At 38.6% G+C, this 26880-nt stretch overlaps 1 protein-coding gene across 2 annotated transcripts in view; it reads left to right on the top strand.

Moving 5' to 3' along the window:
* eRF1 (eukaryotic release factor 1) overlaps window positions 1-26880 on the top strand; it is a 226314-nt gene that overhangs the window by 39416 nt on the left and 160018 nt on the right. For both annotated transcript variants that reach the window (XM_067152373.2, XM_067152372.2), the window contains exon 4: window positions 16601-16751. In XM_067152373.2, coding sequence (XP_067008474.1) covers window positions 16601-16751 — 151 coding nt within the window. The remainder of the gene's footprint in view (window positions 1-16600; window positions 16752-26880) is intronic.

Raw genomic sequence — 26880 nt, 5'->3', positions numbered from 1 at the left:
TCTTTTTTCCTCGAATTAGTGTTATATAAAGGATTGTTGCCCAATTTTATTTCCTCTAATAACAATAACCACCATCACCACCCTCTAATAAGCGTTCCCCACCCCCTTTCTCTATTTATCATTTCTTTATCAATTACTACGGCAAGTTGTTGAGTTGAACCTCGTATTTCTTTCATTATTTCTCTCCCATTTTTTAATATATTTTTATTTGGCTTTATTCTTTTTTAACGTTTTAAATTATTTTAAAACCTATATATCCACTTTGATTTTGACGAAATTAAATCCTACACTGTTTTCCTAAGACTTCATTCACGTCACCTTTTACTCTTCGGCCAGAGAAACAAATGCCTACAAGACCTGCCTAGCAACGACTTTACATAAGTGCATACTTGATCTGCTTATGAACTTCAAATATATTTGTTTTCGGCGCAAGATAGTGATGTTCTGTTTACTCTCTTGACTGTGATTATTGTGTTTTGAACATTGACTGAATTGCTACAATATGATACAATGTTAATATTTTGCCTGTGTTCAATATATTAGTTGTTTTAAGATCTTCGCTAATTGGCTGATGATGACACTTGAAATGTGTTGAAACCGGTCCCAATAAACAGGTTGTAACTACTTTCTACTACGGAGTATTGAAAGGTGGATCCTTCCCTATAATATTGTACATCTTCTTATTTCTCTATTCAATACGGAACAATCATGAAGTTTTTAACTTTAAATACATAAGCATTCTCGAAATAGCTAACAAGGGCCCTCTGACTAATATAATCGAGAATTTTTATATACATCTGGACCAGTATTTTAATGCCAACTATAACCTTAACGAAATAACGGAAAAGTCAAATATCTTATTTGATTTATTCATTACCTATTTCAGGAAAAACAATTTAGCGGATCAAAAATCTTTCTTTAAGTTAATTAAAGGTCCTTCGTCGATACAATCACCAACATTCCCCCACCCTTTGGCCCCGCCTTACGCCACTTCCCAACTACCCGTCCCTCCCTTAGGACGCCACCCGTTCCACCGGGTTGCTCCTCCCATCACCAGCTTTCCTCCCCTCCTATTCCTTGCCATTTCCTTTACTCAAGTTGCACACTACCAGTCAAGCCGTTCACATTGCGTGCAAGGCAAGTACTCGCTATTTTTCTTCGTTTTTCAACATCCTTTCTTTAAAAACATCTTGTGTTAATTCTAATTTTTTCATGAAGAGGTTCTATTGGTTTCAACTTGGATAGGGAATTCTCCTTTTATCACAGGAAGAATCCATTATATTATAAGAATAGCTGATGTACCCGTGCTTCGCTACGGGATTCTAAGAAAGACTGTCTGTGTGATTTTCCTAACTACAGTTACTTAACTTAGGCCATTAAAATGTCAGTAGGAATGTAGGGGTTAAAAGCAATGTTATCATATAAAATACTCGCTAAAATGAAAAACCGCACATTTCATCACTTTTAATGAACGGTACTACGTTGCCGATCTAACAGTCCAAAGTTCCAGTGATAGTATGACCAGGCCGAAGACAGCCGTGAACACTCCTCTGCCACTGTTCCGGTAGGGAATGAATATATCGAATGCTATGATGAACCAGTTTGTTACGTACCAGAAGTATGAGAAAATGTATGAACCAGAGGAATGGCATGCTTAAGAAGAAAGTTATCTAACTCTCCAGCTACTTCCTGCCAATATTCAGGCAGGCTGTTATACTTGGTACGACCGGGCGAGTTAGCTGTGCGGTTAGGGGCACGCAGTTGTGAGTTTGTATTTGGGAGATAGTGGGTTTGAAAACCGTCAACAGCCCTGAAGATGGTTTCCCATGGCCTCCCATTTTCACACTACGCAAATGCTGGGGATGTACCTTAATTAACGAAAGGGACGCTTCCTTTCCACTCCTAGCCCTTTCCTATCCCATTGTCGCCATAATACCTATCTGTGTCGGTGCGACGTAAAATAATTTTTTTTAAAAATACCCGGTATAGAGCAGTAATCCCATATGTCGGGCATGACTGGCAACAGAAGGCACAAAGCCCATCACAACAGACAATGGTCAATGTACTGTAATGTTATTGTTGTTCAATATTATGAGCTTTCTGTATTTTGGACCTTCACATTTAGTTTTCTTTTGACTGTGATATTAGGGTATCTTGCGCAATTATTTATAGCGTATACTGTAGTTCCTTATTCCGCGACTTATCGTAACGATTTTCATTAAATTCTGTCTACCCATTTTCTCGTGACTTGCGCTGATATGGACTTTGCAACAAAAATCTAAATTCATGAATATCTCTATCATAACCAGTACAGTAAAAGTATTTAAGACATAAATGATCCGATATTTAATACTATATAAATTTAGTAATGTAGTATTTGTCGATAGGACCACTAATAACACAAATATCTGAGGATTAAATTTTAAGCCTTCCCCTAAACTACCATTCCACTGAGCGTGAATAAAATTATTTATGGCCTAGGTTGTAGCGACTTATTTCCCGACTTCGCATATGGTTTTTCATTAACACTGCAGTGGTCGTGCCTCATAGCGTTACGTGAATGGTCGCGTGTTCTACTATTGTAGAACACAGGTTAATTTCTTTTTACACTTGTTAAAATAACTGCATCAATTATTTTGGACTTGGGTGTGTAAAATATGTGATATAAAACCCATGTTATGAATTAAAACTTAATTTTTATAAACATACATAATTAAACAAAATTACACGATAAGTGTTTTTGTGAGTCATAATCAGCATTATTTTTACTTAATACAACTGAAAAATGTCTAAAGATATCCAAAATTTAAAAAATGAACCTTTCTTTGTAATGCGAGTTTGAGGAGCAATGATTTGCTACAGAAAGTGTCTATTCGTAGCAGTCATCACACACGACTTTCTGGTGGTCCGAGCACACCTCTCTCTGGCATGTTTCACAAGTCTTCCTCGTTGATTTATTGTGACGCCTGTCGCAGATAAAACATTTTCCTACTGTACCAGATTGCTCTCTTGGCGCTGGAGCTTCTTCAGGAATACGAAGCAAAAGTTTTCCTCTTCGTCGTATCTCTTTTGGCAAGGTTTCCATGGCGATGCAGCATCTTATTGCTGGTTCCATCAGTTCAGATGCCAAATCCTTCAGAAATTGCCTATGACTGATATTTGCATCATTCTTGTTGGCTTTGTAAATGTTGATAGCGTTCACACCTGCAACACTCATAACATGAGAAAATACTGTTAGCGGCTACGTGCAGAAATTCCTGGACACGTCAAAATATCTACTTATCTATCTGAAATGTCCACTCCATGCTAAACATAGATGTTGCTTCTGTATGTGTTGCTATAACAGCAGGCTGTATCGACACGGGTTCATCATCTTCTTCTTCTTCTACTATTGGTACTGGTGTGTCCTCAGTATCACTGTGTTCTGCAGTTTCTTCTACAAAATCCTCCTCTAGTTCGTCTTCATCCTCAACGCCGAGCACACTTTCTTTATCACTTTCTGCCTCCTCCAACCATATCCACACATGCTTCCTGTCACATTCCGATATTTTCAATTGTATATAATCACTCAGTTGTCAAAAAGGACATGGAGAGATAAAAATACACGTGAGAATTACGAAACACAAATGGTACAGGAGTGGTCATGTGATCTACAATAGTAGAACACTACATTGTTGCTCAGTTCAAGCTGAGTACGTGACAGCTAGACGTGCAAGACTGCACTGTGGTACGTGGAAGGGTGTGGGGGGAAGGTACATTGGCCCTCAAGGCCACAGATGTTGCCAACCGCTCAGGGCTGGAAAATATATTGACTTGTTCTACAATAGTAGAACGCGCGACCACTGCAGTGTTAAGATAGGACCACTAATAACAAATATTTGAGAATTAAATTTTAGCCTTCCTCTAAACTACCATTTCTCTCAGCGTGAATAAAATTATTTATACCCTAGATTGTAGTGACTTATTTTCCAACTTTGCATACCGATTTTTAATAAGACAGGATCACTAATAATATTAATATTTGAGAATTAAATTTTAGGCCTTCCCCTAAACTACCATTTCTCTCAGCGCGAATAAAATTATCTATGGCGTAGATTGTAGCGACTTAATTTCCGCCTTTACATACCGATTTTCATTAAATTCTCTTCAGCCGTTTTCTTGTGATGCTTGTACATACGTAGGTGCTTTGAAAAGTTTTCGGAATGTACTAGATTTACTACTTACCTCGGTGGAACTGCTTTTATTTTTCAACATAGTCTCCCTGTAGACTAATGCATTTGGTCCAGCGATGTTCCAATGCCTTGATCCCATCTCGAAAATGAGATTCATCCAGGCCTGCAAAATTCCTCTCCAATTCGGCTGTCAGTTCTTCCCTTGTCGAAAATCTCCGTTCACCGAGGAAATTTTGCAGCTTGGGGAATAGATGAAAGTCTGATGGTTCCAGATCAAGGGGAATAAGGTGGATGTGGCAACAATTCGTACCCCAGTTCATGAGGTTTTGCCATGGCAATAACACTTGTGTGCGGCGGAGCGTTGTCCTGATGAAAGATGACGTTTTTCCTTGCCAAACTAGGCCTTGTTTCTCGTATCTCTTCCTGTAGTTGGTCTAGGAGGTTTGCATAGTATTGCCCCATAATTGGGGGCATGCATCATTTTCAAAAGAATTTTTTTTGAAAAGTACACCAATGAAATAGTACGTAAACGTATTACATTGTGGTATGTTGCCTTGTTTTCTACCATTAAAAAAATATTTAATAGTGCCTTTCCGCAAGGCGAGTGAAACGGCCTCTGACGTAAGCGGCACACTGTGACGTCACGATCCAGTACCGCATGGAGCTCTATCAGCCGTTGCTAAAACCCGATTGTTTATTATTCATGATCGCGAATAACTTCGAAATGACAGAAGAAAGGTTCGAAACAGCACAGTCAGACAATCTACCATGTGTAGATGTCATCATTCTTGAAAAATGTGACTTTTGTGGCCGCAGAAATTCGCGGATAACACGCAAGTTTGTAAGTGGCGTCTTTTATATACGTGCAATGTACTGTAACCCATAGTATTAGGATAACAACGAACCTGGATAGATATCACATCACTTTCAACATTTCCTTCTAGACTGATTCCCCTATTAAAGAAGAACATTACATTTTCGGGCTTTCAGCATTAGTAAAGTAAGAAATCGGATTTCAGCACTAACATAAATATATAGGTAGCATTATAGTACTAGTCCGCTTCTGTGCTGTAGTGGTTAATGTGTGCCACTCCCGGAGGCCCGGTTTCGATTCCCGGCTCTGCCATGAAAGTTGAAAACAAATAGTACGAGGACTGGAACGGGGTTTACTCAGCCTCGGGAGGTCAACTGAGTAGAAGGGTTTCGAATCCCACCTCAGCCATCCTCGAAGTGGTTTTTCGTATTTTCCTACTTCTCCTCCGGGCACCTAAGGCCACGGCCGTTTCCTTCCCTCTTCCTTGTCTATCCCTTCCGATCCTCCCATCCTCCAACAAGGCCCCTGTTGAACATAACAGGTGAGGCCGCCTGGGCGAGGTAATAGCCCTCCTCACCAGTTTCATCCCATACTCAAAGTCTCACGTTCCAGGACACTGCCCTTGAAGTGGTAGAGGTGAAATCCCTCGCTGAGTCCGAGAGAAAACCAACCCTGAAGGATACACTGATTAAGAAAGAAAGAAAGAAAGAAGGAAAGAAAGATCATAGTACTATAGGGCTATAATCTATCATTCCCAAAAAAATATATATTTATGGTTGGGACAACTGGCCTACCCACTTCCAGGGCCCATGAAAGAGAATTAAATATCTTTGTGGAGGGAAAAAGTTAAACATGATAAAGATAAATATGACTTTATCTAGTTTTCACAAGTCGGGCTGAGTAGTTCAGACTGTTGAGGTGCTGGCCTTCTGACCCCAACTTGGCAGGTTCGATCCTGGTTCAGTCCGGTGGTAGTTGAAGGTGCTCAAATACGTCAGCCTCGTGTCGGTAGATTTACTGGCACGTAAAAGAACTCCTGCAGGACTAAATTCCTGCACATCGGCGTCTCTGAAAATCGTAGAAGTAGTTAGCGGGGCGTGAAGCCAATAACATTAATTACATTTGGCTTTTAACAAGCTGAGCATATCAGGAAAGAAAAGTGTCCCGGTGACATTTTAGTCGCTCAATCAGGAATGTCTTTGGGTGCTGTGACTTTTACTTTTTTTTTAACGTCACACCGTCACATATAGGTCTTATGGCGACGATGTGACAGGAAAGGCCTAGGAATGGGAACAAAGCGGCCGTGGCCTTAGGTACAGCCTCAGCACTTGCCTGGTGTGAAAATGGGAAACCACGGAAAACCATCTTCAGGGCTGCCGGCTGTGGGGTTCAAAACCCACTATCTCCCGGATGCGAGCTCACAGCTGCGCGCTCCTAACCGCACGGCCAACTCGCGCGGTATTTTTACCCTTCGGTTTATTGACTTGGCTTGTATAACCTAAAACTTAGGCTAAGTTGGATAATATTTTAAACACCTACATCACTATTTTCACCTGTGTGCAATTATGTTATTTATTTCATTAATATTATGATAATTATTATAATTGAGCATTGTTAACTTATAAGACCCCAACAGACAAGCATTGGTTTTGTGTAGAGTTATACATTTGTTAAATTCACGTTGTTTCCTTTCATGATGTACACGCCTATTCTTTGTTACATTATAGAGTATTTAGATATAGCCTAAATTTCTTTACCAATTAAGCTCTTCAATAAAGACATACATAACTGTCCCATCCCAAGATATATTGGTAGAATTAGAGCTGTCAAAATGGTTCATAACCCCTTTGATTTATTATCTTGACATGGATCACCCAAAACATAGGTTAGGTTTGGAGAATACTTTAATAATCAGCATTATTTAATGCACTGTTTTTTACTTTCATATTCCAAGATGTAACTGAAGCATTTAAATAAAGCATCATACATTAAAATTTAAAGTTTTACCACTAGAACAGCTGACATGGAAAAGTGATTTGAAAATTCAAACAAATTCATCTTACGTTAAAATCTTCAAAAAAAATAAACTGTAGACTTTTCCGATATATCACCAGCATTTCTCCGGCTCGCCAAAATCCATTTCTCCCTAGTTTTAGCGTCTTTGGAACATTTATAAACAATTTGTTTGGTATGGTATGCGATGTGCTATTGCACATCGGAACTTTACACCATTTATAAGTTTTCTGCCTCACTGTCTGCGCAGGATTCATTTTAAGTCTAAAATATACCACCCAGATTATTATCCAATGTATAGACCTCGAATTTAACCATACTAAGACACTAACGTAAATAGAAATACGCGAGGTGTATCCTGCTTCTCACAGCATACTATGTGTTACTTCGTCTACTAATTCAGTCAACCTGTACGATGACGTCAGACCAATGAGATCGCGTGCTTGCGTGACGTGACATTTTCGTAGATTTTTATCACGTTTGGAGTTATTATCTGTACATTCTGATCACATTTTTGAATTCTGCATGAAATTTTGAATCAGATTAGCATATTTTTAATTAAAACCCCGGATCATGCATGTTCCCTATTGTTTGGCCAGTAGGAAGATAATCTATGAGCAGAATGCCTTTTGCATCCCAGAAAACTGAGGCCGTGACCTTTCCGGCCGAACGCACTGCCTTTGCTTTCTTTGGCGGTGGTGAATCAGCATGTTTCCACTGATTTGACTGCTGTTTTGTCTTTGGGGTATAGTAGTGGACTCAAGTTTCATCTATAGTCACAAACCGGCGCAAAAAATCTTGTTGGTTGCACTGAAAATGGGCCAGACTTTGTTTGGACATTTCCAATGTGGTGCGTTTATTGTCCAATGTCAAGAGCCGCGGCACCCATCTTGCGGATAATTTTTTCATACACAATTCTTCAGTTAAAATATAATATACCCATTCAGAAGACATCCCTACAGCTTCAGCAATCTCCCGCACTTTCAGTTGATGATCCTCCATGACCATTTTATACACTTTTGCAATAAATTCTGGGGTCGTAACACTTTTTGGACGTCCACTACGCGGATCATCATCCATGCTCTCCCGACCAAATTTAAACTTGCTGGTCCACTTGGCAGCAGTTGAAAATGAAGGAGCAGAGTCCTCCAGTGTGTTCTGAAAGTCGGCGTGAATTTCCTTTGCTTGCACCTTTCTTTACAAAGTATTTAATCACTGCTTGAATCTCAGTTTTTCCCATTGTCACAAATCACTACGCGGGAACAACAACAAAGTCGTCACTACCACACTCCTGCAGCTAGAGCGCTGACGCGCCACGTGTTCACTCACGAATGATGTGTGATTATTGCCCGGGAACCTTGTTGCTCTAGCACTGACATCTAGCGGTGATTCCGAGAACTTTTCAAACCGTCCTCGTACATACAGACAGAAATTACGAATACTAAAAAGTGCATTTCCTTGCTACTATGGACACGATCGATACAGAAATACCATCCTTTCTCAATTCTGAGCAATGTACAGACAAAACTCCGTCGCACGGTTTTGCCTACATTTATTTTCTTTATCAGAAATATTGGACTTTAAGCAAGGCAGACATACTCTGCGCCAATGTTTAACACACAAACTTCATTTTTCTACGTGAAGATGCAGTTGAAATATAGAATTTAATAAAAGGATCTGGACTTTGTATTCAGACCAGCATTTTATACTTATAATGTGCAGTTTTAATCATCAGTGTAGAAAATCATTGCGATACTATTTTTACAGTCTAATTGCAACATATGTAAACCTGAAATTTTATTTTTTATTGATCAGTACAACATAATTTTATCTATCAACATTTCATCCACTCCACCATTTTATATGTATATTACCGCACCTCATGCACAGTTCACTCTTGTAATTTTTATTCCACAATGTAATTTTGTCTTAGGATTTTGGCAAATCAAAAGTGTATCTTATTTATGCAGATGACCCACATAGGGTCGAAACTAGTTCCTTGATAACATGTTGTACTGTATTTGTAGACATTGCAATTATTGTACTGTATTGAGTAGGTGGAATAAACTTTGTAAAATTATATGTACCGTCAAATGGGGCGATTTCGGACACAGAGGTGGTTTCGGACAGTATGGTAGATTTGTCGCATAACAACGAGCCGCCGATGCTTTGCACTTCCGCGCGTGTTTTAGTTTGACCTTGAGGTTATGTTTCCCGCGTTCTGTGCATTTTATTACGAATCGACTTCATACTTTGGTAAATTTCCCGTATGCACTGGCAATGTTGAAATTTTATGCATTCTCATTAAGTGGATACTTTTGATTGTCGCGGTCGGAAGGAATGCATTATAACTATGGTTTTTAGTGAGTTCAACTGACTGAAGTGTTTATAAACGAATACTGTGGAAATTTGGTGTAATGTAGTGAAAAATGGTGTTTTACGCACATTTTACTGAAAATTGAAAGCAGTCTGGGTGATTTCGGACATTGCCTAGAAATTATGAGGGGCAGAAAGAAGCTGCTTCAAGGGGTATTACGAATCAAAATTATAAAAAAAGCTGTAGGCCTACGTGATATTAAAAGTGGCAAGTTGTCTTATAGGAAAGCATTTGATTTCTATGGTAGGCCTATGCCTTGGTCCACCCTACAAAATAAAGTGCGGAATGTACATCCTAAAAATGGGAAGACAACCAATGCTAAATGAGGAAGAAGGAAATGCTCAAGGAAGCTCGTCATCCTCCGGCCAGACTCCAACCCAACACAACCTGCTACTTCCCGCCGCTGCCGCAAATGGAACTTTCTTCCTGGAAAGTTGATTTTTGGCCGTGACTTCCGCCGAGATGAAAGCAGTCCAGAAACAAGTGATGATGCTGACAGCAGCAGTGAAAATGAATGCGATGAAGCACAGAATGAATGTAATGACGTTCTGATGTTGCAAGAGGAGGCTTTCCTTGTTGCAGATTATAAATACAAGTTAAGGAACAAAGAGCATACAGGCAGTATTTTGGCCTGGCCTGAATTATTCGTTCAAGGGATGTGGATGTCAAATCTTGCGCCCATATAAAAACAGCAGAAAAGTGTTTGTGTTCCCTAACATCCCTGCTGAGGATACAATAGCTAAAGAACAAATTTCGAAAATACTTCCAGTCCAAGTTGAGAAGAGAGGAATGTTTATTTTCAAAGAAAACTTATTTTAGATTTATTGGTCGTGGCAACTACATGTTCACTGTATCGACCTTTTTTTGCTCGTGAGATTTCTATCGTTTGTAAGAAAAATTAAGATTTCTCATAGGATTTCTGTACAGTTTATAACTATTAATATTTCAATTTAGACCAGAAAACTTTACATTTACCTTGTCAGAAAAAAAAAAAGATCGATCAGTAACACATTACATTTATCATTACAATGATTTTAACCAGTTAGTCATATTTTGGACATTTTACATTTACCTTGTCAGAAAAAAAAAAGATCGATCAGTAACACATTACATTTATCATTACAATGATTTTAACCAGTTAGTCATATTTTGGACACTCTCAGAACACTTCAAATATCACAAAACTAAAGCAAAAAAAGAACGAGGAATTGAATAAAGGACTATTTATGTCCGAAATCACCCCCAAGTACGGGGTGAATTCGGACACTACTTTTTGTTTTCTCAGGAAAACGTGTTGGCGTATATTTTTCGTTTGTAGGGTATTGCTTTAATTGGATATATTCCTGATTATTAGGATGATAAACAATACAATTTGAGATCCCCTTAGTGAATCAAGACGAAAATAACCTCAAAACCGTCTGAAATCACCCCGTTTGACGGTAATCTTGATTCAATATAGAACCAGTTATGAAATTCATAACCTTGAATGACTGGAAATATGTGTTAAATGTGGACTTGATGACATGATGCTTGGAGCTAGCTAGGATAATGTATGTATTGTGCAAGATAAGAAGTTTTGACCAATTGTATCTCCTGATTTTCATATTAAAAATCTCCTGATTTTTGGTTTTATAAAGTTGGCAGGTATGCATATAGCCATCACCTGTTGCGTCCTCGAATGACAATAGAAAGCATTGTCTCTTTCACCTTTTCTTTTAAAAAAACTAATGTAAAGTATCAACTCCCCCTCGTCAGATTTATCTGTTGATCCATCAAGTAAGATACTGACATATGAACTTTCCTTCGCTCCACATAATCAAATCATCATGAAGATCTGAGGCAGTGTATGAAAAATTCTCTGCATTGTTTATCATTCACATACTTCTCAGAATCGGTAACATTCAACTTGTTTAACAATGCAACCAAACCTTCAAAATGAGTGTAGGATCTGTTATTTTTTGCGATATGATAAGATGCCATGAACAACGCATTTGCTGTAACATATTAGTATCCCTTTTCATTACGCACTTAGCTAAAACTGCACATTCGGGATTTTTCTTGAAACTTACAGCCTTGTGACACTTCGAGTGAGGATAGAATTTTTCATGTTTTTTTAATTTCCAGATTAAATGGTCCTGAAAATCCAGTTACAACTTTGGACTCTTAGTTGGCAATACTAGGAAACATACTGCTCAGTTCACACTTCACACAATTCCTTCTTCTTAACACAGCCACAGTAGTAATTCAAGCCACGGTGGCTGAAATTTCCATTTGCTTGATAATTGAAATTTCAACGTATTTTTAATGTTCAGCTTACTGTTGTCTTGAACACCATAAATTTCACACTGGTCATTGTCGTCCTGAACACTACAATCTGCACTTCCATCAAGTGTTTTTTCAGATTCACTCACTTCTCTATCACTTTCTGTTCCATTTATGGGGCTACTTACAAAGAAATCTGAAAGAGTGCACTGTTTTCTTCTTACTCGCTTTGTAAGTTTCATTTTGCCATTTTTCTCAAGCATAACACAAAGGTAAAACACATAATAGACTACGACAAATCAGCGTTAATTGGCTTCAGAGTTCGTGGGCTTTGATGTCTGATGCAACGTTGCCAATTTTCCATAACTGCACAGGAATGAAAACCATATTTCTAAACTGCAAACCATTCAATACTAAGATGCTGAAATTAAAAATGTAAATAATGTTCAGTGAAAATACAAGAATTGATACACATCCCTCTGCATGTTTTAAATGCAAAGAATGAGTTCCGTGCAAATTTATCACTGCTTTGGTGGCAATAGTTTAAGAACGGTTAGTCACAGGAAGGAAGGCGGTAATGTAGTTATTGAGGAATTACTTAATGTAGTAGTTCTCTGCATTTCTCCACCACTCTGGTCTGATCCTTGTATTCAGGTACCAATAACTGATAATCGGTAATGAAACTCAATTTAAGATATGTCCACATGAAAGGCTACTTGTTTGATGGGTTACGATGTCTCTCATGACCACAGACAACTCTCGCGCAGAATTGAAACGTCATGTTCCCAGTTAAAAAGCGCTGGTTACAGAATTCAAGACTATCAAAAGCAGTGAAAATGTTGATTGCAGATATTAGAATATGTATGAGCTACAGAAAACACTGAACACCATATGACTTGTTACTTTATAAAGTGGGGAGAACGTCCATGTAAGGAAACTCCGGATTAAAAAAAAAGAAAAAAACATTTTCAAAACCTAATTTGAAAATTGAGGTGCCAGGTAAAAATTCTTGGGCGCCATGACAACTGGGCGCCCGGTATTTTTTTACCCCTGGTAGTGGAACAATATTCTTTTTCAACTGGCAGAAACTAAATGCTTGGATCAGTAACAAGAGAGGTATGTCATGTGGACAATGGACAGAAGCAATTAAAATGAACTGTAATATCACCCCAATTTGATCTCTTTCTGAATGGAGGCTTAATACATCCAGTTGCAGAAGATGCGATGGGTTTGAAATCTTATGTCACGTATTGGGCTTCTGTCGTAAGGGAGAGCTGATGACAATTGGCTAAATACAATTTGCACATTGATTGCTGGAAGCCTCCGTAAATATCACCACTTGGAGGTCTGTGAAGAAGTGGGATGTCTATCCACAAATGGATCCACAAGACAAGCTGATATTGTAATTAATTGGGCAAAAGGTGCGGGTATGGTAGTTGATCTCACTATAAGATACAAAGATAATGAATAGCAGCTTTGATTAGTGTGTAAAGAAAAAGGCCAAATCTGAAGCATGGACTGAGGATCTCTGAAAGAAGTCTGAGATTGAAAAATGGGAAGTCATTGGGCTCATGGCTGGCGCTAGAGAGACAATTCCAAAGTAGATGCTGAACTTCTAAGAATTAAAAACCACCATCCAGTCCGTAGCGATTTTGTGCTGAATCATTCGTTAGCTGTTCTTAAGACACGACTTGAAACACCCTGTATTGATTTTATTTTTCCTATAAAATCCACCTGATGATTGACAATTAACTTTGAGTTTCAACTCTAACCCTGCTTACACCCAAACAGATAAAATAAATACAAGGCATGATTTTTAAGTAAGTACTCTTTTGATATAGTAATGCACTTTAACTTTTTTTTTTTTTACATGTAAGCTCTGGTACCTTAAACTACTTCTCAACATAAGTTCCAAGCATATTAAGGCACTTGTTATATTGTAGAACAGACTTCTGTATTCCTTCCTCATAGAAATCTGCCGTCTGATGTGTCAGCCACTGCAGCGCAGTCAGTTTTAGGTCATTGACGTGGTGATGACCTCCTAAATGCTTTTCAAGTTCAGGAACAAGTCGTAGTCACTAGGCAGTAGGTCAGGACTATACGGAGGATAATCAAAATTGACGATTTGGCAAAAGAGTGAATCACCTTCATTACTGTATCGCTCAAGGGAACTCAAAGTACTTCCTATGCACTTGGTTTTCTGTACTTCTGTCAGCATCCTCGGTACCCAGTGTGAGCACAACTTCCGATAATCTAAGCATCCTGACACAATTTCATAAAGAACATTCCTTGAAATTTCGGACAACTCTTAAGTTAATGACAAAATCGTAAAGCGTCTGTTTTTTTTTTTTTTTTTTTTTGAGCCTTTGCATCAACTTCTTGCACCAAGTCTTCAGTAATGATAGACGGTCGTCCACTATACTTCTCGCCTTCCTGCCAACCCTTCCAATTTACCTGGAAACTTTCCGTTCTTTAACTCATCTTCTGATTTTCCAATTTATTTTTAATTCTTCCGATTTTTGATCAGTATGACCCCCAGTACGGTCAATATGCTTCCCCCAGGATAAAGGATAAATTCTTATATGCTTGTGTAATTTACCCAACCTCATTTTCAAGTGTATTTATTTGATGCTTTATTTCACAAGTGTTTCGTCCGCCCGCTTCGTGCATAGTGTTTCCTGCTGCTACAGCAGCATGTGTGCTATACGGCTGGGGATTCGGGGACGAAAAGATGACTTTCTTATTGTGTGGTTTGCGCACTATTAACATTGTTTCTGCGTGTAATTTCGTTGGAGTTGTAGGTCACGTTTTTTTTCTAGCGGTTCTGTGCTTTTCCTCGTGTCAGATTCGTATGTTAATAATGTATGAGATATAAACACGTTCTTCTGTATGTTTTAAGTGCAAAGAGTGAATTCCATAGAAATTTATCACTGCTTTGGTGGCAATTGTTAAGAACGGCAAGTCAAGGAATGAAGGCGGTAATGTAGTTATTGAGGAATTACTTAACATAGTAGTTTTCTGCATTTCTCTGTTTTGTATGTGGTAGTTTCATGTATTTCGATGCAATTTTGTTCATTCTTACTTCATAATTTTAATGAGTTGAATGTATTTCAGGGAGTTGTGTCGGTGACAGTTTCTGGTATTTTCTCTTCACATTATGGCCAGGAAACATAGCAAACAGCTTTCATGTCTTTTGCATTTAGAAAACTACACATACTTCTCACTCACCAGGACTGTTAATTGCAATGACAATTGTCAGAGGCATTTTCAATACGCACAAACAAATGTAAATATGGGTGAATGATAATGGCTTCTGTGGCTAGCCTACAGATGCATGTACTGAGCGCACATGCTCTGAACGGCGACCAAAGCGCTGCAGCGTCCGTATTTAAAAATGCTACTTGGAAAAAAAATGCTTCGTAGTATTCATATAAATTGATTAGGACACTAATCACTCTGATTCCCCAATAGGGGTTGGCTATCATGTGGGTTACCTCTCTCTAGTACATTAATAAAATTAACAGCTTTAAAATATTAGTACCATTTTAAATTCTGGTGGCATTCTTTTGAAGACAAACTCTCCCCTATATATGAAAGAGTTTATTCAATTCAAATCCATAGTGTACTTCTTGGCTTAGGAAACAACCCCACAGCAAGCTTCAGCCAAACTGAAGCTCATATGTTTTAAATCTTCCTCATGTGTAACTATCAAGAGTGTAAATTTTCCTTGATAATGAGATTTCCCTGTTTTGTCTATGCTCAGACTTCAGAGGTAGGATGCTTTCAGTACCTTGCTATTAAAGGAACCCATGGTCAGAACTATTTAATGTCTAAGCATTGCTGTTTTTTTAATTTAATTTTTTAAAATTCCAATGCTTTGTTTATGAACGTGAGTTTTGCAAGTTTCATGCACTAGTTCAACAGTACTTAATAATACGAAATACACTGCTTGTTTTTGTTCCTATTCATCTCACACCAGAACAAGAATAGCCTAGGCCACTATAGCTCCATCGAGAGAGCATTGAGCGCATTTTTTGTAGATTGTGGGTTTGGTTCCCTCCAGTTCCACAATCATAGTGACTCAGAATTAGAAGCCAGAAATGCAACACGCTGGGTCTTAGTGTAATTGAAATCAATAAATCACCATAATTGGATGCTCTTTTATTTTTTTGCAAGTTGCTTTACGTCACATCAACACAGATGGGTCTTATGGCGACGATGGGACAGGAAAGGGCTAGGAGTGGGAAGGAAGCGCCCGTGACCTTAAGGTACAGCCCAGCATTTGCCTGGTGTGAAAATGGAAAACCTCTGAAAACCCTCTTCAGGGCTGCCGACACTGCCGTTCAAACACACTATCTCCTGAATACTGGATCCTGGTCGCACTTAAGCGACTGCAGATATTGAGCTCGGTGGGTGCATCTTTTATCTCTCTTCAATCTGAATCACTTCCCTAATTTACAAATATTTTTCTTGGCAGTTATTGCTTGATTCTATGATATAATACATAAAATTGGGAAACATTTTAGATTACAAAATACTGGGCGAGTTGGCTGTGCGGTTAGAGGTGCATGGCTGTGAGCTTGCATCATCAGGGAGATAGTGGGTTCGAATCCCACTGTCGGCAGCCCTGAAGATGGTTTTTTTGTGGTTTTCCATTTTCACACCAGGCAAATGCTGGGGCTGTATCTTAATTAAGGCCATGGCCGCTTCTGACTCCTAGGCCTTTCCTATCCCATCATCGCCACAAGAACTATCTGTGTCGGTGCGACGTAAAGCTACTAACAAGATTAGAAAAACTTTTTATCCCTTAATTTAATAAAAACCCATATAAAATTGATGTATAATATGCTATATTTTTAAGATGATTTAAGAATGTAAGTTTTCTTATAAGTAAGATATTTAGACAGAAATGTAATATTAGTATTTATAAATTAAGTAATGTATGTTTGAATTTTGTTTTAGTTCCATACTGAGGCCTTGACAGCTTTACTTGCGGACGATAACAAGTTTGGCTTTATTGTAATGGATGGCAATGGTGCCCTTTTTGGTACATTGCAAGGTAATACCCGCGAAGTTTTACACAAGTTTACAGTTGATCTCCCGAAGAAACACGGTAAGTATTTGAAGCTTCTTCCTGTACTTTTTATTATATTCTAATTTCTTAGTGCCATTCTGTAGAGATGCATTTGATATATACAGGATGTATCAATTCCAATTCTCAAACTTCTAGGATAAGAGACAGAAACAGATGTTTTAAATTATGTAACCATAGGTTTTAGAGCAATAGCTATAGTTGTAGTACATTTTGAGCTAGTTAAGAATAAAACTATTACATGTCAATTTAATTCAATTGTAATCTTTAATAAAATCCATTCAAAAGTATGCCCTGCTTCATTATACTGTAAAATTTCATGTATACATTTTCCTGGGGACTGATGGGAAAGAAAAAAAACTATAAATATGGAAACCCGCTGAAATGAAATGGTGTAAATATGAAATTGAGATATGTGGCAATATGAAAATGTGCAAATACAAAAGATTGCGAAGGAAAGGGAAAAAAAAGCCTTTTCTCACAACATACAGTGGTACAATATCTTGGCTTGTTTTTTTTTGTTGGCCCCGGTCACGGCATTAACATTATCAAACCAGTACAATTCGGCCGTCATTTCCCCGGAAACGTTATGGCATGTCACAAAATGTGTGATAGTCCATAGTGCACTGACAGTATAGTTTAAGTATGAAGTATGCTGCGGCTCTTCAGTGCCGTTGTCGTTACAGTCCTTGCTCAGATGCAGTTCTCTCTCTTTGACTCTCTCAGAGAGTCATGGCTTCTGCAGTGACTAGGTTAGCGTCAACATTTTCATAATCCTCAAATCCAGCTTTTCGAAAACAGTTTTGAACTCTGATTTCTGAAACATGGCCATGTTGCTGTGATGTTATGCATTGCCTACCAGAAGAAAATGTAGTATAATTCTTTTTAAAATTTGTTTGAAGGAAAGGTTATTATAACAAGTCTGATAACACTATGCAACAGGGAAAAAACTTTTTTTCACAAAAGTAGGTGTACTTTATGTCTTTCTGCCTCCTGAATTAAAAAATGACACTGAAAATATCGTATCACTCACAGTTTTGGCACAGAACGTATATTTTGTTAAGAATGATATTACATATTGAAGTAGTACGTATATATCTGGCACACGAATCATGCTGAGCTAGAATACAAGTTTAAACCAAGAACATTGAAATATGCTCACAGTGAACAGATGCATACAGAGAATGTGGTAAAAACGTGCACTAACGTAATTCATTCCGTGCTTGCTTAGTTGTCGTGGCATGGCTCCTGCTTTTCCTCTTATGGGGCATTTCTTTGTGCTTACGGTGAAGCATCCACCAGTAGTCGCCCATCATCCGAACATCTCAAGTTCCCTGGTATCGTCGGTCCATGTCCTGTATATCCTGATGGAACCTTTCACCCTGTTCCTCACTTACAGCATCCAGGTTTGGAGGGAAAAAGTCAAGGTAAGAATGTAAAAAATGTAACTTCAAACTCATTGAGCATCCCACCATATTCAACTTTGTCAGCATGTTCTCCACTATGTCGACATACTCTGGGCTGCGATTGTTTCCCAGGAAGTTTTAAACCACACACTTAAAGGCAGTCCAGGCCTCTCGCTCCACGGCATTCAATGAATTAAGGAAATCTTCATTTAGCATTACTTTCCGAATATTGGGACCATTGAACACACCCTCCTTTAGCTTAGCATCTGACAGGTTGGGGAACTTGTTACATAGATATTTGAAACAGTTGCCACACCTAGGTAATGCTTTGACAAACTGCTTCATTATGCCCAGTTTGAAGTGCAGAGATAGCAAGAATATTCTGTCTCTTTCCAGTAGAGGGTCACACTTGATATTTTTGTCCCCTAGAACCAATTCCAACCTTGGGGGCCACTGCTTTTGCTCCCATGTTTGTCACGAGCACGACTGTCCCATTCACAGATGAAACAAGGAAACTTGATATGTCTGGTCTGTTGTCCTAGAAGCATACCCAACACTTTCAAATTGCCACACACCATCCAATTGTGATTCTCATAATGAATGGTAGTAAGAAGCACCTTCATGTTGTATGTTTCCTTCAGGTGCACAGAATGGCCGACAGGTATTGAGGCATGCATGTTACCATTGTGCAGCAGAACTGCCTTCAGGCTTCTTTTAGATGAATCAGTGAACAGTCTCCAGTCACCGGGTGGGTTCGGAGTGTTGAACTGACCCATCAAACCTTCTGCATCACTGCAGTACACTAATACGTCATTTTGAGAAAAATATGCGTGGATATCAACTCCCTTTTTCTATAAAATGTAACGGACGTTCTGAGTGTTAAGAAATGTCTTTCACGCAGTCTTGACCTTAGGAGCTCTGCTTTATTCTTTGACAGTCCCAGATCACAGACTAAATCATTTAGATCTGGCTGAGTGAACAGAAGAGGGGCCTCATCTCTGCCTACTTCAAAGTCAGTATCATCCGTCTCCTGCACGGCATCCATGTCATCACTGTCATCCATATCTAATGTCTGTGGAGGCTGTGGTATAGGTAAATCTGGGCCATGTGGAATAGGACGAATAGCTGAGCGAATATTGTTTGGATACTCAATAGTCTTCTTGTTTTTCTTGTTGAAACCAGTTACCTTACAAGAGCAGAAGTAGCAGTCGTCGGTATGATCCTGTTGCTCTCGCCAGCCCATAGGGATGCAAAATTGTAATGACTTATTTCCTGCCACCCACCGTTGTAAATCTTCTACACACGACCTGTGGAGCCCATGGTTATCGATGTCACAGAGTTTCACTCTTAAATAGGCATGGTAGACCTTTTCCACGAAAGTAGTAATGTTTCTTCGGTCCTTTGTCAACACAAGTTCACCACATATATAATAAAAACTGTTAGGAGAGTTTACACAACCTCGGGTAGACATTCTTCACTAAGACTAACACGTACTTCCTTCCAAACACAACACAGTGACGGCAAAGGCAGCGTCATTTGCATGTGATAGTTCGCTACGTGCCACTAGGGGTGCAAGTGTTGAACAGTTGAAAGCGATGTACCGTTTCTGAGTTCATATGGTGTTTTCATGTCTAGTATAATAAACACTAAAAGCCGATATGAAGTTCAAAATATCAATCAGAGTATTGTAATAATACCATTAAATTGCATTACCATTAATTACAAATTTATGCAATTTGTGCAAAAACTGTGGGTGATACAACGTTTTCAGTACCATTTTCGAATTCAGGAAGACGAAATACATAAAGAATGCCTACATTTTCGAAAAACGTTTTTGTGACCTTAAAATTTGTTGCATAGTGTAATCAATCTTGTATTTTAATGCATGGTACTTTGCAAATTCCTGGGACAAAATTTCTCATAAATATGTATAAAAATTTAAAAAGAGGAAATAAGTACTAGACATCTTACCTGTAATATGTTTCTTCATTTCATGCTTTTGATATTTACACATCTGATTATGTGCTGCACCAGCATCTTGTGATAATAAAACTTGAAGTTGCGTATCACTCGAGATCGAGCGGCTGTAACTCACTCATGCAAATTCGTTGGGAAAAATTTCACAATCATATTTCTCAAATAAGAAGTAACAGGAGAATGTGCTGTGCATCGATCCACGGACAATATCATCTTACCACCTTTCACTCCCATTTTGTTGTCCAAGCTTTAAAGCCAGTTTTCAAAAACTTTAGTAGTGATGTAGGATTTCTTGTTTGTGGTGTATTTCGTGGGGAGTGTAGCAGCATTTTCAAACAATGCAGCTGTGAAAATTTGCTAATTATCAGTGGAGGAAGCTTTTCACTTCTGTTGCAGTTAGCGCACAACAGAAATATTGCGTGTTTGTGTTTCCTGCTGTGGCAATTGTCCCCTTTGAATGCCATTGTACGACCAGGCATTAAGTTAAAAATGGAGGACTGTCTTGTCTGCATTGAAAATATTCTTAGGAGCGAATCGAGATGTCTGTTCTTTCAAAAGCTTTTCTTGCTAATCTTGCGCAGTCTCGATATTGACACTTCTGCTTTCAGAATGAATTAATTTAACAATTTTTGGTCCTATATGGTTTGTATTGACTGTGAGAACTAAATAACAAAATGGGTTCTTAGTTAGGTCAGACCTGTCACTATTCATCGCATACAAAAACAAAGTTAATCTGCATTTTTTTGTACATTTTTCAAATGAGACCATTCTCTTCATCAGCAATCGAAAATCAAACATCCATACATTCCAGTACCCAGAACAAAACAAATTATCATATGATGTTGTATGCCTAAAAATTTAAAGCTTACATCATCATCACCACCATCATCAATGTCCCACTCCAGTCGCCCGGGTGTGGTTAACAAGCCTCCGCCACTCCTTTCTGTCCTTCCAAATTTGATCCATCCACCTTCTTCTCGGTGTCCCAACTGGTCTCTTAACTTCTCTTTCCAAATCCCTTCTTGCTACCTGTTCCTTTCCCACTCTTTTTACATGTCCAAACCATCTCAGTCTTGTTTTCTGTATGTTCTGTACTAACGGTTCTGTATTTAGCTCTTCTCTGATTTTAATGTTTTGGATTGTATGTCTTCTTGTCTTTTCAGCCGATGTTCTTAAAAATTTAATTTCTACTGCTTGGATCTTACTATCTTGTCTCTTATTAGTTACCAGCGTTTCTAGTCCATATGTTACAATTGGTATGAAATGCTGTTTATATAATGTTAATTTCGTTCTCTTGGGTACTTTGTCATCTCATAAAAGCTCTGTGACTTGATAAAATGTACCTTCACTTAGTCTGTTAACTTTAATTTCAGGGTTGATTTCATTACTTCCATTAATAATGCTATCCAGATATGTAAACTGTTCTACATTCTCTAACTGTTCTCCGTCTATGTTCACTTGGCTTCCCTTTTTCTCTTTTCCACAGTGCATGACTACAGTTTTCTTTTTACCAATTGCCATTCCAGACTCCTTCAGTATTCATTCCAAATATCCAGTCTCCTTTGTACTTCTTTTTCTCATTTTCCCCAAATCACCACATCATCTCTACTGGTACTCTGTTTTACACGTTTTATGATTTCATCCATCAATATAATAAACAACAATGGTGACAGTGCACTTGCTTGCTTGATTGATAACTTTTTTTGTATAAAATGTTTATCACCACTCTCCACTTGTACACTGCTTTTCTTGTTAATGATTTTTGGTACATTCCTTTTCTGTAGGCATTCCCATATATGTTTTCTCTTAACTGTATCATAAGCTTTCAAATCCAAAAACACGAAGATGATTGATTTCCTTGTTCCTTTCTAGATGTTTTTCCATTATCATTCACACTGTAAATATCAAGTCTATTGTTGATCTATTCGGTCTACAACCATATTGTTCTTCCTCTAACTGGGTTCCTATTAACCTCATAAGTACAGTCTTAGTAATATTTTCTGGATATAATTTCCCAAGTTACTGGAGCATCCTTTCATGAAAATGAAGATAATAGACACAAACCACAAAATAGTTGTGATGTATAATACACAAATAAATTAATGTAGTGGCAAATTCAATTGATTGTGACAAATGCCTGTCATTAAAATGAATAGAATCCTCTAGGCCGACTATGAAAATTTAAAATGACACTTTCACAAAGTTCAGTGTATTGTGATACTACAAAACTCAGTTGCGTAAAATGACTATTTGGCAAACTTACTATGGGTAGCGACCGTCTTATAATGCTATTAGCCAAAAATTAAACAGTGTGGATCCAATGATGTTCCGTTGTGATGGTTTTATAAGTCTCCCGGGGATGTGAGACGTTCTTATTTATGCATAGCATGGCAGGATAATATGTATTGCTTCGCGTATAGGATATTCTTGGGACCACTGAAGAAACAAAGGTATAAAAGAAGTTTTACTTCACGCTCTTTAGTGACGTGCTATTGCTGGTCATACACATTCAAAGACCTCAGGCATGTGCTGTAAAATAGGGATGCTCAACATTCGACCCATGGGCCGGAGAAATCGTTTTATGTGGCCCTCTGGCAAAGTTTTGATTTCAGCTTAATTTTTTGTAGTGACTGAAAAACTGAATGAACAAGGGATTTATTTTAATATTCAGAGAAAGGTGATTCATCTATAAGAAAAATCTCCACATATTTTTACCGGGCTATAGGAAAGTTCTAAAATGCATATTCCCACTTTAAAATCCAATAAGAATTACTTTCCCATTTCATTTCTTGGAATTCCAGTTGCAGTGGTTGCTCGGACAGTGAAAATCTTGCTGCATTCCACTGGGTGTTAGATGCAGCCAACTGACAATATCCACAAGAAATAACCAATTCCTCGCAGAAAAGTGTTGGGAGGTTGTGGTTTACCTAGAACTAATACTTTTTTTTTTTTTTAATCCACTTATATTTGAAAGTATTTTAATATTTTGTTTGTGAAAATTTGCCTTTCCAAATGTAGAATTATGGACAGTGTGTGCTGTGTTTTTAAAGAAAAATGGAATTTTTTTCCCCTGGAAAGTGACACCTGATATGTAAAGAAAATATTTCAGTTTTTAAAGAGTAAACCCTTAGGTTATCATTATGACTAAACACACAAATCTCTGTGCAAGAGAGATGATGAAGTATTAGCGAGGACTACCTGCGCAGGCCAAAGGTGTTACTCCACAAATTTAACTACTACTTGCTGTCATCAACATTGGTACGCTGATAGGCCGAAGTTGTGAAATTGCAGCAATCTTGAAGAGTTGGGCATAGATATCACCTGTGTACAGGAGACCTAGTGGATTCGAGCAAAGGCAAAGGATATTGGTGAGGACTACAAGATCAAATATTGTGGCCTAATGTCTAATCAGAATTGTGTTGCGGGGACTGCGAGAGGCTACGAGACAGTGTATTCAAAGTTTTCCCGCATCACTAGTCGGCTGATCAGCGAAAGACAAATTCTGGGATAGTTTCCACGTGGATCTAAGAATGTTTGCCATGAGTGAGTCCATGTTCATTGGTGGTAACCTCAATGGCTAAGTAGGATCAACAAATTGTCGTGGTGGACAGGGCTTTGGTAACTGGAACGACTATGGGTGCTTCATCCTTGACTGTGCAGAGACTCGCACTCTTGTTGCCAGCACCTCCTTCAAGAAACAGTCAGCCCACCTTTTATTTTTACATATGGAACTTACAAGAAATATGAGTTATGCTTCTGCTGAAAATTCATATTATATCGAGGTATGGATGTCTGGAAAGAAAAAATATCCTGCCACATTAACAAGTATGGATAAAACTTACACATCAGTTTGAAAAGATAGATCCCATGAGTTCGATATTGCTTGGAGTCATAGCTGTTCTCCTGTCAGACATATTACAATGTATTGAAAATGCTGTCAACAACTGACTGGGATCCATAAAGCCTTCACTGCAGCTTTTAAACATGCCCATATTTTGATTTTGTGGAAAAAAAAGAATGGCAATCAAATCAATATATTTACTTAAACACTGTGTAGGCCTACAGTTGAATATATTCTGATGTTGAAAGTTCTCATAGGATGGGAATTTACTTTATTAAATGAGACACTTCACTCATTTCTAAATCTCCCTTCATTATTCCTTTTGGATCAAAGAGTGATTCCACATAATTTCGTCAGTTATTTTGTGTAAAACAGTTTTACGTTTTGAGCCAAATTAGTAAAATGTTGCAAAAAGATCCCAGTTTGTGAAAAACAGGTGCCTTTAACGATCGCCAGCAATATGTAAATCTGAAGTCTGTATAAAACGAACAGTCTTTCGCCTTGTCAATTCCCACCATCCGTCAACCCAAGGCTTTGGCCACGTCATGAACATCAATGACAAAGTATTCCGAGATTTGGCTGAAATCTTGAACGGATCGAGTAGCTCTTTTCTAAGATCAGTAATGAGGCCCTCATCCACCAGTTCAAAGAGCCAGCAGTGTCTGTAGACTAGTTTGGCCAATTTCAACTGCAGAAATTTCAACAACTGATTAGTAAGATGAAGAACAAGAAGGCAATGTCCCTAACAACATCCCCTCTTACACCTGGAAGATGCTTGGCCAACGTGGTGCCAGAAATTCTGGCATTCCTATTTAACAAGGTTGTGGGGGAAGACGTATTGTCACATGTTTGGACCATCAGAACCACTGTTCATTTGGAAATGCAAGTGTGACGTCAAGGAGTGCACCATTGGCCCATTCATCTGCTGTGTTATACGGTAAAGAACTTAGAACATGTTCTTGATAGCCATCTCTACAGCATCATCAAGGTTATGCCTAATCATTGTGGCTTCGTGAAGGGCAGTGGAACAACAGATTCCATCCATGCTGTCGGGCTGTTCTTGGACAAACACTGGAAGAAAAAAAAACCAGTCCATGCAGCCTTTTTATACCTAGAGAAAGCATTCGACCAACGTCCTCAGGAGCTGATCCGGCAGGCACTTCGGTTCAACGGTGTCCTGAAGAGTAGGTCCGTTAGACACAGCCCTTGTACCGTAACAGCGGTTTTGAGCAGTGTGTTCTGTTGGAATCTTGTCTTTCCCCTTCCGAGTTGGCGTCCGTCAGGGATCGGCTGTCACCCCAACTATTAATCCTTTGCATGGACATGGTGACGGTGCGCTTCCAAATACTGCACCCATGGATGCTCTATACGCCAGTGTAGTTTTCTTGGCTAATGAGGAGCATCGGTATCTTCAGGAACAAATGCAGTCTTGGGAAGCCAGGCTTGCAAAATAATAATAATAATAATAATAATAATAATGATGATGATGAAAAATTTCCACCTTTCTTAAAATTTGTGAGAAAATTAATTGTGCAAGTTTGTGGGTACCTAAGATTGTGAACAAATATTTTCAAAAATGAAGATAAAGTCAATAATATGTTCTTGCATCACTGATGAACACTGCATTCCATTCTGAGACTGGCTGTGTCAAATCTATCTCTGGGCACTTCTAGTGAAGGCTCGTACATCACTCTAACTGGTAAGTTTATCCAAAGTTACACGGTATTGTTTACTTTTCTTTGGTTTATATTGTGTGTCAGATTATTGTTTATATTGTGAAATAGCCATGCGTGAAGTTGATTGGCTGATGATTGAAGAAGAGGGGAAAGCAGGGAATATGACTTTGCGATCTAATTACCCTGACTTAAAGAAATACCCACCGAGCTCAATAGGTGAAGTTGCTTAAGTGTGGCCAGTATCCAGTATTCGGGAGATAGTGGGTTCGAACCCCACTGTCGGCAGCCCTGAAGATGGTTTTCCGTGGTTTCCCATTTTCACACCAGCCAAATGCTAGGGCTGTACCTTAAGGCCATGGCCGCTTTCTTCCCACTCCTAGCCCCTTCCTCCCTCATCGTCGCCATAAGACCTATCTGTGTCGGTGCGACTTAAAGCAAATAACAAAAAAAAAAAGAAAGAATTACCCCTACATCCTCTTCTAGAAAGCTGGTATTTCGCAGTGAGAGAACGGAAGGGCCAAGAAAGGCGGAGTTGAAAACTGGAAAGGGGAGGAGGGGGGCCTGGGATCCAGCTTTGGGATGTACTTCCATCCTCTCAACTCCATGAGCCCATGGGAACAACTGTATGTGTCAGGGTATTTGTGCGTTAGTGGGGAAGGGGAGGTGAAAGCAGAAATGTCGTCCCGTCGTTCATTAAGAAATCTGGCCTGCCTGCAAAATTGAACACCACTGCTGTAGAGAGAATGCAGCTGCAATCACATGAACCATGAACTTGTTAGATATGATTGGAACATCATACACTCACTCGCTGTGTTTTAAATGAACAAAAACGTACTGCAGGCATTGCATTCTGAAAACATGGCATGTTAAATGGTATATGTAAATTGGTTAGGCTTTGAAGAATGAGTCGTAATTAACTTACATGATTCCAGTCCAGTTTTTTTTTATTTTGTCGAGTCACCCCCATTTCTGAAAAGCATTTTGTTTTGGTCTCTTCTGTCATCTCCAGAAGTTGGAGTATTGAGTTTTGTTTTGATGATAGAAAGGTATTGGTGCTGATAACTTGCAGTGCTCGGCATGGCTAGCGTTAATTACTCATAAGCATGGATCATTTATTGATGGATATGGAAAGGTAAGATGGGATTTAGTTGGAAGAGTTGTGAGTTGACTTGTTCCGGTGCTTTTTTGTAATGTGAGACTGCTGAAAACTTGTTTTGGAATATCTTAGGACTCTTTCTATATGAAAATCA

This window comes from Anabrus simplex, chromosome 8 (assembly GCF_040414725.1).
Source record: "Anabrus simplex isolate iqAnaSimp1 chromosome 8, ASM4041472v1, whole genome shotgun sequence".
Lineage (NCBI taxonomy): Eukaryota > Metazoa > Arthropoda > Insecta > Orthoptera > Tettigoniidae > Anabrus > Anabrus simplex.
Note: the sequence above shows the minus strand (reverse complement) of the source record. Positions and strands in the feature narration are given on the sequence as shown.